Source organism: Schistocerca gregaria, chromosome 7 (assembly GCF_023897955.1).
Source record: "Schistocerca gregaria isolate iqSchGreg1 chromosome 7, iqSchGreg1.2, whole genome shotgun sequence".
Taxonomy (NCBI): Eukaryota; Metazoa; Arthropoda; class Insecta; order Orthoptera; family Acrididae; genus Schistocerca; species Schistocerca gregaria.
In genome coordinates, this window is record NC_064926.1 from 319,076,829 (window position 1) to 319,092,203 (window position 15,375).

The 15,375-nt window shown below is 39.9% G+C and overlaps 1 protein-coding gene across 6 annotated transcripts in view; it reads left to right on the forward strand.

The window, feature by feature from the left end:
- Window positions 1-15,375, forward strand: part of LOC126281848 (importin-11) — a 181,094-nt gene that overhangs the window by 164,429 nt on the left and 1,290 nt on the right. For all 6 annotated transcript variants that reach the window (XM_049981102.1, XM_049981098.1, XM_049981099.1 and 3 more), the window contains exon 19: window positions 12,961-13,111. In XM_049981102.1, coding sequence (XP_049837059.1) covers window positions 12,961-13,111 — 151 coding nt within the window. The remainder of the gene's footprint in view (window positions 1-12,960; window positions 13,112-15,375) is intronic.

Sequence of the window (15,375 nt, forward strand, 5' to 3'; positions counted from 1 at the left end):
ATTAATTGAATTAAGTGTATTTTTTTACATCTGTGCTTAGCATGTCATTTTAATCACAATATCTATTTTTTTCAGTTTCTCTCATTTTTTCTTCCTATCATTCTTAGTCCACTTGGAAGTTCTACGTATGTCAATGACATTATTTTTAGTTTATCTAACATAATATTTTAAACAAACACAAACACACACGCAAAATTCAAGCTTTCGCAACCCCAGGTAGCTTCGTCAGGAAAGGGGAAAGACGAAAGGATGTGGGTTTTAAGGGAGAGGGTAAGGAGTCATTCCAATCCTGGGAGCAAGAAGACTTACCTTAGGGGGAAAAAAAGGGTGTACACACACACACACACACACACACACACACACACACACACACACACACACACACACACACACACACACATATCCATCCTCACATACACACACACAAGCACAAATGTCTGCTTGTGTGTGTGTGTGTGTGTGTGTGTGTGTGTGTGTGTGTGTGTGTGTGTGTGTTTTTGTGTGTGTGTATGTGTGTGTACCTGTCCTTTCTTCCCCCTAAGGTAAGTCTTTCCGCTCCCGGGATTGGAATGACTCCTTACCCTCTCCCTTAAAACCCACATCCTTTCACCTTTCCCTCTCCTTCCCTCTTTCCTGACGAAGCAACCTGGGGTTGCGAAAGCTTGAATTTTGTGTTTGTGTGTCTATCAACATGCCAATGCTTTCATTTGGTAAGTTATATCATCTTTGTTTTTAGATACATTTTTCCCACGTGGAATGTTTCCATCTATTATAGTAATATTTTAAACATTTGAAAATACTGATCTATCGGATTAAAAACGAAAGATGAAATAACCTTTTTATATTGACCATGCAATGGTGTCACAAACATATCTTTCAATACAAGGTGTACATGTTTTTGGATGGTATCACATACAAAGATTTAAAGCATAAATTCTTTTTGCACTATGGACAAAATAACATAGATGAAGATTTCAACCAAAGAATGGATTATATGTAAAATCAAGAATCGAAATAATACATAAAAGTAATTAAAATCACATGAACAAAGTTTCCAAGTGGCAAAAAAATAATAGGAAGGAAAAATGATGTGACAAAGGAATAGAAATAAAAATATTTTAAAAAATCATTTTGATAAATATTTAAAAATAAAACGTTTTAAAACACCTGACAATATTCAAACCTGCAGCCTTTTGCATGTGAAGACAGTACTTTAACCATTACACTATGCAGCCAGTCAGGATAACATTTATTTTGTAAAGCTGTAGAACATCACTCAAAATTCCAAAAAAAATTTCATGTGTTACTCACCAGCTAGTTCCCACCAGGGTGAATAGCTGCAGGGTGTGATACATGGGACCTTAACCGATATCACCATGTAGACAAATACAGAAATTTGAGCCCCCCATTGGGGCCTCTCCTTGTAAGAATTAATTAGTCTGAAATTTGAGAAGAGATTGGTGGAAAGATGGGTTGCAGCAAGAGCTGGTGACCTTTAATGTGAAGCCTTTGGGATCAATACCAAAGGTTAAGTAAGACTGGGGGTAATGTATATGGAACAGCAGGCCTCTATTGTAAGAGCATTTTTGTGGAAGGAATGTAAGTATCGAGATACGTGTTAGAGAAAATCATGAGTGCGATGAAAAAAATTATTGTGTGGACTGTTGAAAGTAATAGTTCAAGGAGGAAAAAGAAAAGAGTGGAGTTTTTTTGTACCCAGGCCAGCAATTCTATCTCATAAACTTATACTTTCATATAGATAAATTTGCTTTTGAAAGAAAGTTTAAGACTTTGTTCTTTTTGGGCCATCCAATGTTACTCCAATTCTGGCTAAAACACTTATCATTATGCAATATTCATCATAGTATGAGATTGATGTAGTTTTTGCATTGGAATACTTAAAAGCTTTGAACCCTTGAACCTCTTGCACCAATGAAGTCCATTAGGGGATGTATATTGCAGATTCGCCTGGATTTCAAACTTGATAAAAACTTGGATGTTAAATAATATTTTCCAACACACTGATGAAACCTTGTAACAGCAGATGTACTTTTCATAAGCATTTTCAAAGATGTTCACACACGACTGTTTTCGACCAACCTGACTGACAAAACAGCAACTGTTACAGATTTTGTGTCATTACATTGGCCAAACTGTGACTGGCTTCAAAAGCTTTGCACTGCTCAACATACACCCTATCTTAACAACATATGTTCTTTGGCCTATTGTCAAAAAAATTACATTTACTGATTTATAATGAAAAGTTAATGATTTACAACAAACTGTTAGCTCAGTTTTAAAGACAATTTTTTTTCCTGTGGGAAAATTTGATTATGAAGGTACAGTAGCAATACCCATCATAAAAACATTAGCTACATCTTGATTTCACATTGGATTTTATGCCCAATCTTAATTGAGGTACAGTACGAAATGCCAAAACAGAATCTCAGTTCATAGTTCTGTATGATAATTTCATAGTAACAAAATGACTGAAAATTAATAGTGTGTACATCAGAATGTTCAAGAATCATTAATGAAAAAGTAAATTACAACATTTAAAATACAGAAAAAGATTATCAGGGTGATAAAAAAAAAAGCTAAATGTAAGGATTCCTGTAGACCCCTTTTTAAAACTTTGAAACTATTGTCACTGCCTTGCTTGTATATAGACGAAATAGTAATTTTCACAAAAGGGAGCATCTTAAAAAAGGGAAATCTCTTCAACACAACTATGATATACACACATATGAAACTAAACAGAAGATGAACCTACACAGGAACACAGTAAATACAAACTTGTGCAAAAGAGGAGTGTACCATTCTGGAGCTATGTTATATAACCATATGCCTTCTTACTTAAAATGCATACCAACATTAAATGCATTTAAAATAAAGTTAAAACAGTTCTTGTTTGACCACTGCTTCTATTCTTTGGTTGAGTTTATGGAACATCATAATAAGCAAATCTCATTTACTAAATTTCACTAATTGTCAATTCATAATGTAGTTTACATTGTGCTTATCATGTCATCTCACTTAATAACTGCTATTATCACATGTAGAAGCAATGCAGTACACCAACCTACATTATTATGCATTTTTATTATGTCAACAATGTAGTCAAAATGACTACTGTATTGTAAACTAACTGGGTTTACCACTGTCCTATATCACATGTAAAAATGTACGAAACTGATTCTTGAACCAATAAATAAATAGATCTAATGGGTTTTTCATTATTGGCATGATACATTAAGTGCACAAGTCACGTCAAATACGTCAGATGACTGATAAATGATCCAAAAGTCTGTTTTTAGGTAAGTTTGAAATATATTAATTTTGCTAATTCATTATTGGTTTAATTACAACATAGATATTTCTCCTAGCATTTCTGTGGGAATGTAATAATGCAATCAAAAATTACAGATTTTGCTGAAATGTACAACACTATGGTTTTCTAACTAACTATAACTTTCTGTTAATTACATTAAATTATCTGAAATAATGTTGTTTTGGTATATTAGTGAACCATACAGTTTAATATGCTGATAGAAATTAAGAAAAACCACACTTTCTAACTTTGGTCCATTACACATTGTGCATTGGGTAAGATACAATCTGCCTAACTTTTAGTGATATTGAAGAATTCATGAACACCCTATAACTAGTTCTATTACAACTGGTAACTTTAGATGGTGGCTATATTGCAGATCCTAGTTGTAAATTCAAGGCAGTCATGTAAGAAAAATGTGAAGTAGTTCCATCAAAGAAACAGTGATTGTCACTGCAAGAAATCGTCATGGCACATTTTGCAACTGTTGCAACAATAAAATTGAAACTTCTGTGACATAAGTTTTCTGCTGTCAAGCCATAATGTGACTTTCATAGTCTTTTCAGCAATTCAAATTTCTGCGTTAGCATCGACTTTCATCTGATTGGGACAACTGGTGCTGAATGTATCAAATTGTCCACTGTATCAGTTACATATTTTTATTTAACCTTCTCCCCAAATATCTGCCTGTGTATTTGGTTTTCTAGCGTACATCAAGTGAGGATCTCATAAATGAAGACTAGCCACTGTAATTCTAAATAATATTGGGGAATTTAGTCACATTTTTTGCCTCATCCATTATCCTATGGGGTGGTCATTGCAGAGATCCTGTATACTGCCATATTCATCATTAATTTCTTCAACATTTTCCAACCTCCTGCAAGTCTGGTTAGAACAGAGACTTCTCAATTTTCATTTTTCTGCCCATCATCTCTTCCAGTCCACTTTTGTCCATTCACCCCTAATTTTAAAACTCCTTTTTCTCTTCTCTTTGCAATTATTTATTGCTTGGTCTTCCTCTTGACCTTTTACTCCCTACTTTCATTCCATGCATCATCTTTATTGTCCTTCCAGTGACCATTTTCTTATGCCTGTACTAGTTCAGTCTAGCCCTCTAGCGTTTTCTGAAGGGTTCCTAATTTTATGTTTACCTGACTGCCATGCTTCCTTTTCTATTCTGTCTTGTGACTCAAGTGCTGCTCCACAGGAATTTCATTTTTCGCACATGTATTTTACTTGTGTCTTCCTGTCACTGCCCACTTTTTAACCTTGTCATCAATGTTAGGGTTTATACATTGGTTATACCATCTTCTTACTTTTTAGGCCTGTTTCTGTACTTCAGACTCAGCTGTCAATATTCTACCAAGGGAAAACTCCCCATCGCAATCCCTCAGATTTAGTGGAAAGGTGGCCCAGTGGTTAGCCTGTCAAAAACTGAACACCGATCAAGCATGAAAATAGGAAGGTGGTGTACTGAACTGTGAAAAAAATGGAAATAGTGAGTGGTCCAAGCTTAACAAGTGAAATATTGAGAGGCATTGAGCAGCTCAGCGTCGTGATGTTGGACCATAGACTGGATGAGCCCTGTTCAAAACCCCTTTGTGCCATTTATTTTTATCTGTTTATTTATTTATTTTGCAACATTATGAACTGTCCATCCGGTCACTGAAATGTTTGTTCTCTTTCTGTATTCTTGCCAGTTGTCATATTACACATTGGCTATAGAATATGAGTCATGTGGTAAGAATACATTACTGTCGAAAGCAGACATTATGAGTAGTAAAAGCAGGCGAGTCTCACAGAAAAGAAAACAGGAAATAAAAGGCTATGAACTACGTTACAACAAAAGAACTCAAGAGTCGAAACTTCCAAAATGTAACACACCTTGAAAAATGTTAAAAACATATGTTTTGACAGAGCACAGAGAAACTCTGTGATATGAAACTGTTGGATCCATCTGGTGCAGCTTATGCGACAAACTATTATGTTTTCATCACTTCCTTGGAAATGATCACATTCACATTTGTATGGACACCTAAATCGGGCAAGGAGGCATATCTCACTCGCTTACCAGGCATACAAACTAGATGCATCAGTAAGAAATTCCTCTCGTATGACACATGTTCTGTCACGAATGCTGTGGATGACACACCAAACATGTTTTCTGGTGGAGGATTTGGTTGACTTGTCACTTTGTTATCAAATATTTGTGGTTGCCATTTGAAAGCCACTTCCTTTCGGCTGCTAATAGAGAAGTTGTGCAGAATCAACTATCATTACACCTCGCTTAGCAAGTGGAGGTTACACCATGACACAGACACACATTTGAATACAGCAAACAGCTCAAATAAATAAAAAAGAAAGGGAATTTGACTCTAGTGATGTCTGAACATGGCTCCAACTGACCACTTGACCACGACACCATTACACCTTGCGGCTGCTCTATATTTCACTTTGTGTTTGTGGACCATTCACTGTTACTATTTTGCTTTTTTTTCACAGTTCAGTACATCTTCCTCCTTTCTTGCTTGATCTGTGTTCAGTTTTTGAAGGGCTCTTCACTGGACCCTGTGCTTATCACTCTCATTCATTAATTTCTTTGTTTTTATTTAGTTCTCTCTCTCTCTCTCTCTCTCTCTCTCACTCTCACTCTCTCTCTCTCTCTCTCTCTCTCTCTCTCTCTCTCTCTCTCTCTCTCACACACACACACACACACACACACACACACACCCTCCCTCCCTCCCTCCCTCCCTCCTCTCTGTTGTTGCACTCCCCAAATATCTAAAACACAACCCTTACAAGTTGTTTTCCTCATAGTGTCACCCCATTTACCTCATTTCTGGCCACCAAGTTCTGTGGATCAAAACTTTGCATCTTTTGATATTAAACTTGACCGATAATACCAAACAGGATGATGCAGTGGTAAAACACAACGCACATTCGAGAATATGCCAGTTCAAATCCCTGTCTAATGATCCAAATTTTGGTTTTGTGTCATTACCCTAAAGGCTTAAGATGAATGAATGACTCCTTCAACGGAGCACAGCCAATTTTCTTCCGTATCCTTCACCAATCTGAGGTTGTGCTCTGTCTATGACCTTGTTATTAACAGGATGCTCATCTCTTAATCTCCATCCCTTCATTATATTTCACTCATTCCTCCCATATGTTTAACTGCAAGTGGACCTCCTGTTTGTAATCCCCCCTTTCCATGCCACCAATTTATCCAAAATCAGCTTTTTAGCATTTTCACATCTCCAATCTTTCCTGCCATTCTTCCCTATATTTCATTCATGACCTAGATTAAAAGCAATGGTGGAAAACCAGTTAGTTTTTTTCCATCCAATTTTCCCAACGACACACACACACACACACACACACACACACACACACACACACACACACACACACAGAATGGTTCAAATGGCTCTGAGCACTATGGGGTTTAACATCTGAGGTCATCAGTCCCCTAGAACTTAGAACTACTTAAACGTAAATAACCTAAGGACATCACACACATCCATGCCTGAGGCAGGATTCGAACCTGCGACTGTAGCGGTTATGCGTTTCCAGACTGAAGTGCCTAGAACCGCTTGGCCACACCGGCAGGCACGCATGCCGCGCACCCGCCCCCCCCCCCCCCCCCCCCCCCCTCACACACACACACACACACACACACACACACACACACACACACACACACACACACACACACACACACTTTTCTACATCAAGGAAAGCCATTGCCGTATAATTTCCATAATTGCAATAGTACTCTTGTTGTACTGCACAAATTAGGTGTATTTGGATCTTCCTGGTTTGAAGCCATACAGTTTTTCTTGCAATCTTGCCGGTCCTTCTTCCTAAGATATTCGTGAATATTTTTACAAAATGACACAGAGACAGAAGTATAATGGTGACCTTTTTTGTTTTGATGGTTCACTTTTATTGTGCCCTCCTGTTGCAAGTAAAATCCTGTTTTATAATGAGTGGTTGGTGAGCAAGACATTTTTAAATATATTTACTATTTAATGTAATTCTAAAAGATTCCCCCAGTCAGATCCCTAGACCACAGACCACATGACACTTCGTTATGACAAAGGGACTACAGCCTAAATTGCTAACAACATTGCACACAATAATATAAACTATATCTTATTGAATAAAATAATTTTCTGCAGAAAATTCTCATCTTCATGCACTGTTTTCATAAACTTCTCAATATTTCATTTTCTAAAGGCTATTATTTTAATGTACCACATGCAAAAGTGTTAAATCATACTGTGATATGTACTGGTTCTGCTAACCGATGTCACGTGCACTAACATCACATACATAATCAAGAGATTAAAATCTATCGTGGTCCGATTCTGCTCCATATTCATTCCTACAACGTTGTTGAGCCAGGAATAATAGTATCAGATATCCAGTACAATTTCAAGCATCCATGATGCCATACAAAGATACCACTTCCAGAGATACTTCTTAAATATTAGCTGCTGAAGTGTGTGTATATAGTTTTACGTCCCCCAGCAGGAATATCTTAAGTCTTATGTAAAAGTGAACAACAAGTAATTATTTCTGGACTTGGTTGTCATATTTGAGGTTTAGCACTTATAGGAATTACAGAAAAAATGTCTTTTGTTCTCATATAAAAATCCTCTATGCAAAATGTGTTGTGTTAATGTGTCCACAGATAAGAGTGCACTGAAATTCACCTATATAATAAATTTAATGTGTGTATTGGTCCAGTACTTGAGCGGAAACCTCGAAATTTTACATTTCATATTATATTAACTAAGCAGTCTTTTTCTCTAAAGAACAGTTTTATTTTGCTGATTCCTTGTCCTAACTTCACATATGTTCTACTGCTAAGAGGGAAGGGCAATTTACACATAGCCAAACAGTTTTCTCACATTGTACACTAAAGTAAACCCACATTATCAGTTAAGATCGTAACTGACAGAAGATTGGTGCTAACAATTGGTAACTAAGTAGAGTTCTTATGGCAGAAGGTAGAGATACTGTAGTAACAAAGACATACGTGAGACCAATTCAAGTAACACAAATACAGCTTTATTCATGAAACTCTGAACAGTAAAGGAAATCAGATTCTCATGTTTCCCAGTGTAACAAGACACTGTACACTGATTGGAACGGTACAATTTGAGAACATAAAACAGAGACAGTTAGCACTCGTCCGTGCATATGTATTCATGAGTCATTTCAGTCATTAGCAGATGGTGCGGCAGAAACAGCACCACTTGCATGCTTCCCACAGGTGGCCTCCAGTTGCCGGCACTGATACACTTGACGGCCGATACAAACATTACAAACATGCATGTGTGTTGACACATTCTCAACACACCTATACTCTCAAGCACTGGTAGCAGGATACAGCACACCTCTCTCTCATGAGAAGTGGGCACCCAAGGCAATGGAGGAGACGCCAGCAGCCTGGCGACACACACTTCCATCAAATCTGGAGGGGTGCCTCCACAGAAGGCTTCGTCCGGCTCGAGGTGGAGGGCAGCAGGGTGGGGTATGCTGGTGGGAGGCGCAAAGAATCAAAATGGCACACCACCAGCCCATCCACTATATAGATGTCACAAAGATGGCATCCCCAGTGGTGAACAACATTAGCCACTATACACTTGGGCCGGTGGCCAAACTCTCGCACCCACATCAGCGACCCCGGCCTGGAGCAACTGGGCGATCCTGACCGCGGCGGGTGCAGCACTGGTCGCTGAAGGCGTAGGACCATGCGTGACTACTGGCTATGAAGCAACTCAGCCAGGTGCCGCTCTCCCGAAGGCATGAAGCAGTAGGTGCTCAGAAAATGGAGAAGGGTTCAATCAGTGAAGAATTCACAATAAACTTTTTCACTTGGAACTTGAACACATGCACTAGTCATTTTGCCTTGTCACTTTATTGAGGGTGGTAGGGTGGAGCTGTAACATGACAAATGCCATGGTGGGAACAAAATAATTGAAAGGTGTGAGAAATGAACAGGGGCCCAATGTCAGAAGCTAAGGTACAAGGCAACCCCTCAATAGAAAAACAGTCAAAAGCATATAATTCATGACCTGAGCCGACATCGATTCACACCTGAAAATGTAGAGAAACTGAGAGAATGCATCCACAACCAAAAGCCAATAGAAATTATAGAAGTGACACACAAAGTGTACATGAATGCATTCCAATGGCTGGTGTGGAGTAGCCCAGGGGGACGGAGATGCCCTGAGAGCTGCAAGTTGTCAGGCACATTACAGGGAAGTTGCAACAAAAGGGAAAATTTTGCCCTCAATCCCAGGCCAAATAACATGTCTCCTAGCTAACAGTTTAGAAGGCACAGAACCTCGCGGTAGGAATGACTACTCTGGAGGAGAGGTCTTCCATGGACAATAGCAAAACGCCATCAAAAACAGAGGTGATACTGTAAGGGAAAATAGTTGCCCAGGGGTTCCTAAGCTCGACATAGCAGTTAATCTGGCAAGCCCTGTTGAATAAGCTGAACCATCTGGCAGAGAACCAGGTCGGCGGCAATGGCAGCTGCTATGAATGAGCCCGTAATTGAGAAACACCCTACAGTAGCCTGTATCTCACTATCAAAATGGAAGCAAATCAGTTCTTTACAATGAAAGTCGAAATCGAGACCCACAGGAAGGTGAGACAAGGCATCTGTTTTGGCATGTGTAGGCATTGGTCGAAAATGAAAGTGGATTTCATAATTACAGCTAGACAAGAACAGTGCCTAGTGTTGTATGTGGTGTGCTTCCCTGTCAGGCAAGGAAGTGTGAGGGCTGAAAGAGGTATGGTCAGTAATAAGGTGAAAATTGGAGCCATACAAGAGAACATGAAATTTCTTGAGAGCATAGACCATGGCAAAAGCCTATTTTCCTGCCTAAGAGTAATGCTGCTGGGCCAGAGTGAGAGATGTAGAGGTTAAAGCAACAGGTCATTCAGAGCCATCGGCACACATTTGAAATTTGGGCTCCAGCCAAAAGGTACATTCTTGTGTAATGAGGCATGCAACAGGTGGGCAACTGTGACCATCCCCAGCAGGAATTTATGACAGTAGGTTATCTTTCCTAGGAAGGCCTGAAGCTCCTTTGTGGACGAGGGAGAGGCATAGACATAACAGCAGGGATGTGATCTGACACAGGGCAAACCCCATCTCATGAGACCTCGAACCACAAAAAAAAGGTTGAAAAAACTGAGATTTCAACAGTTACTTCATAGGCCTGTGGACTGTAAGACAGGAAACAAAGTGCATACATTTTTCAAGTGTTTGGACATGGAGGAGCCCATGACCACAATATCATCCAGATAATTAATGCAGCCTGGAACAGGTATAGTCAGTTGCTCCAAAAATCATTTGAAAATAGCAGGGGTGCTAGCCACACCAAAAGGAAGGCACAAGTATTTCAGAGAGAACAAAAGGAGTATTAAAAACCAGAACTCACTGAGACTCTTCGCCCAGGAAGCTGCAGATACACTTCAGAGAAATCAGTTTTAGAAATGTACTGCCCATTGATATTTTCGCCAACAGTTCGTTCTGGTGCAGCTGGGAGAAGATGTGTGTTCATGATCAACTGTGCATTGACAGTAGTGCTGAAGTCGCCACAGAGGCAAAGTTTCCCCAGTGGCTTCCGAACTACAGCCAGCAAAGATGACCACTCACTAGCCGTAACAGGTTGCACCGCCTCAAGAGAGCGAAGGCTGTCCAGTTCTGCTTTCTCTTGATCTTCCAGGGCAACAGGAACAGGTTGCACCGAGCTGTGGATTTCAAGGAAATATGAGCAGAAAAATTCAAGGCACATGCTGTACCTTATGAAAACGAGACTGAAGACTCCTCGCACGATGTTTCCAATTGAGAATAGGATACCTGCTCAGACACAAGATGAACTGCGTCAGTTATAGAAGATGGAGATGCTTGAAATGCATCTATTCCGAACAAGTTCTCCACATCAGCAACCACAAAAATGTAATTGAGCAAACCACTGACTTGTAAGAGGCAAATGTCTTAAATTGTCCCAACAGCACTATGTTTGTTATAACGGACCAGCTTAAGTGTGGCCGTTGTCAATGCCTAAACTCTCATAGGTTTGAAAACACAATAACATCACTACAGCACCTGTGTTGACCTGTTGCTGGACAATTTGAGGAAAAACACTTAATTCAATAAAAAACTTGGGAGAAGTCACAAGCATTGGCTCCCCACAGTCCTTGATCTGCTCAGCACTGTGTCCAAATGATTTACCACCACCAGTGCCGCTTCCTCATGCAAGATACTGTCGTTTAGTGGGCACATCTTCTGACACTTCTGCCACATCACCTAACTCTTCAGTTTTGTCACCCACTGCCCGAGAAACTTCATGAAATTGTGCTTTGCAAAACTTCTGCCAAGGGTGACTTTCACAGAATAAAGCCTTCTAAAGCACTTCCTTGTCCGGAGCTAAACAGATAATTGCATTGCGCACCATAGTGTCTGCATAAGTGTCTTTATGAGCATCAGTAATGAACTGACATGTATGGCTAATGCTGTGAAGTTCAGCTGGCCGGGTGCTGTATGACAGTTTTGGTTTCTTGCGGCATCGGTACAATTCAACTCACGCCACTGTAACGTGGGGTGGTTTGTGATGGTAGTTTGACAATAAACTGCACTTGTGATCAAAAGTGATAGCTGCTGACTCTTGTAAAGGGGCAGTCTGACAAAATAATTGACAGATCTTAGGTAGAATCCACACGAGAGGAAGAAGGCTTTGCACAAATTTGAGTCTGTCACACCGAAAGCCGAAAAATGCTGTCTGAAACTTTTTTGTAAGAATCCTTGTCTGTGTGGATGGACCACTGGAATGGTACCCTGTCTGTTAACAGAAGCCAACAAAGTGGTCACATCCGTAGTAAGTTGTTCAATTAGGGGTGGCAGCATGGCATCCATAATAAATAAACCTGATGAAACTTCACTTACAGATTGCACATGCAAACCATCTCATTCTCATCACCAATCATTTAGTAACCAAGTACTACACAAGATTGGTACAAGTAACACAATAGGGCGTTCTTCATGAAGTTATGAACAATAATGGAAATCACTCTCTCATAGATCCCCACTTAACAATACACAGTACACTGATGTGAACAGTACAACTGGAGAACATAAAAGAATCTCAGTTAGCACTGCTCTGTGCATATATATGCATGAGTGGCCAGCAGACTTCGCAGCGGAGACTGTGTTGCACACATGCCTTCCACAAGCTGCTTCCAACAATGGCCGGCCGGCCTGCACTTAGACAGTTGGTGGCCAATTCTCTCTCTCTCTCTCTCTCTCTCTCTCTCTCTCTCTCTCACACACACACACACACACACACACACACACACACGTGTGGTGACATGACACTCGGGGCTCTCACACTCACATGCACTGGTGGTGGCATACCGCGAATACAGTTTTGTTTTAAGCCCTATTTCAACAAATAGTGTTTATCTCTCTGACAGGTTGAGCATTTTAAATTCCGAAGCTAAGAGCACACCTCTTTGGCATTAAACTCTGTTGTTACAGCGTAACCGTGAAAGCCAGTCATGTCTGTCAAGTGTTTTGTACTGAATGTCTGTCTTGTTTCAAGCTCTTTGCTGCTGTCGGAGCAATCGAGCCCTACCCCAATTATTCAAGATGATGATGTGGACTACGAATCTGAACATGACCATCGACGCAAGCAGTTGGCAGCCCATGACCCTGTGCATACTGTCTCACTCAGGGACTACTTCCAGATGCAGGTTTGTAGGCAGTCACTACGTTTGGTTTGTTGTAGATGTCTTAATTAATAAAGCTAGAAAACACACTCATGCATTACGCACCCCCTCCCCCCCCCCCCCCCCTCCACGACCACTAAAAACACACACATAGAGGAAATATGGGTATTGATACAGAAGCAGCAAGGAGACTAGAGGAGGCTTAGAGCAGAAGGGTTGAGAGGACTTTCTAGGCAAGAGGGGAAAGTTCCCACCTTCATAGTTCAGAGGAGCTAAGGGGTAAATCTAATGACACAAGTACTAAAATAGCTATTGAAGTCACTGATATTTTGGTGTGCAGCATATTCAACATCGGGGTGGTAAAGTTTACAGTTAGTAATAGTTTGTCAGTGGCCATTCTTACTGATAAATGAATGGGTAGTGGTCATCCCCGAGTAGAACACTGCTCAGTAATTGCTGTGCATCTTGTATATGATGTGGCTGCTTACAGAAGCAGCCCTTCTTTTACGGAACAGGAAATACCTTTTACTATACTCTGGTGGGAGGTGGTGGCTGATTGTATCACACAGGTATTGCACCTCTTATTATCCAAGCGAGGTGGGCACAGTGGTTAGCACTCTGGACTCGCATTCAGGATGGTTCAAACCCACATTCGACCATCCTGATTTAGGTTTTCTGTGAGTATATCAAAATCACTTCAGCCAAATGCCGGGATGATTCCATTGAAAGGGCACAGCAGACTTCCTTCCCCAGCCTTCCCCCTTCCCTAATCCAACGGGAACGATGACCCCACTGTTTGGTCCCCTTCCTCAAATCAGCCAATCACCTGTATCATCAGCAGGGGAATGATTTATGATGCAGGATTGGAAGTAGAATTTGCATAGAATTGATGAAGATATTGAATAGGCTGGGCAGGTGATAGAGTACTACTTTGTGTGATGAGGATAGCAGTTTGCGTGGAATCCTTCATTCAGTGCAAGTTGTGGCCAAAGGATGTGGTCTAGCATTTCAAGGCCTGGGTGATAATTAGTGGTCTATGCAGATGAGAAAAATATTATCTGCACGTGTGCAGTATTTGCAAGTCTTTCATCTGCATCCACAGATATTACATATGCAACCACTTTTAACCCATTCAGTACATCGGAGTGCTCATGGTAGGCTCAGACTGGGCCTGAATTTTCATCATCTGAAGCCAAAACTCCTAATGTAAATTCCATTAACCAACAATGTTGAAAAAGTTAGGTTCACATCTTAATACACTCTAGCCCATCACATTTTCGATGTGTTCCATATGTTACAGCTTACTTTCAGAGCTAACAAAATGGATTTTGTGAAATTTTCTGTGGAACTTTACATCACCATTGGGATGCCAACCAAAGTCATGTTAAAAGTTGTCACATATTGTGTATTATTTAAAGTTAGTCTTATTATCTACCAAGTGTACATTAATTCACTATGATGCTGAATTATATTAAAATGCTAAACTTCTCACTGTAATAAGCATTGCATTGAGTACTTGTAAAATAGGTTCTGTATGATTTAATATATTCACTAATTTTCTACCAAACATTGTGTTGGATGTGGTACACAAACAGGAGTTAAACCTTCTAACCATGATTCCAGTGGCTGGAGTAACCTATAAGAGCCTTCAGGAAGCATAGTGGCAGTTTTTGTTGTGCAAGTGACCTCTGTTAATGTAAATGGAACAGGAAAAATTCAGATGGAAGACAGCTATAGGTATGATGGCAATGGGATGCATGCGTAATTGTTCACAGAACTAGGAAGAAGGGCATGTCATCATCTTCAGCTGTTTCACATATCAACAACTCCTCTATCCTTCCCAACAAGCTGCAGATTGAAGCCAGTGAGTGGTACTCCACACCAAATGGGTAATAATGGTGACTTGAAACATTAATTATTATCCTATATAATGCAAATAGATAAATCTTTTTAATATTGTCTCTGTCCTTTAACATTTATTCACAAACTATATATTATATGATTATCTGCCGTTATACATTGGGATGATTGCATCCTTGCAGACCACTACTAATAAGGGTATTGATGGTGAGTGATTGGTTCACAATGGTGATTATTTGGTGCCACACAAACAGATGACACAGAAAGCAAGTCTGTGGACCAGTTAGGTAGGATATTGTCTGTCTCCAGACCAAACAAGGTGGAGCTATTGTTAAGACATGAGACTTGCATTCTGCAGAATAGAGTTTCTAAGCCCTATACCTGTGATTTTCATATTGGGATAAGATATAGCCAATTTCCATGCCGAT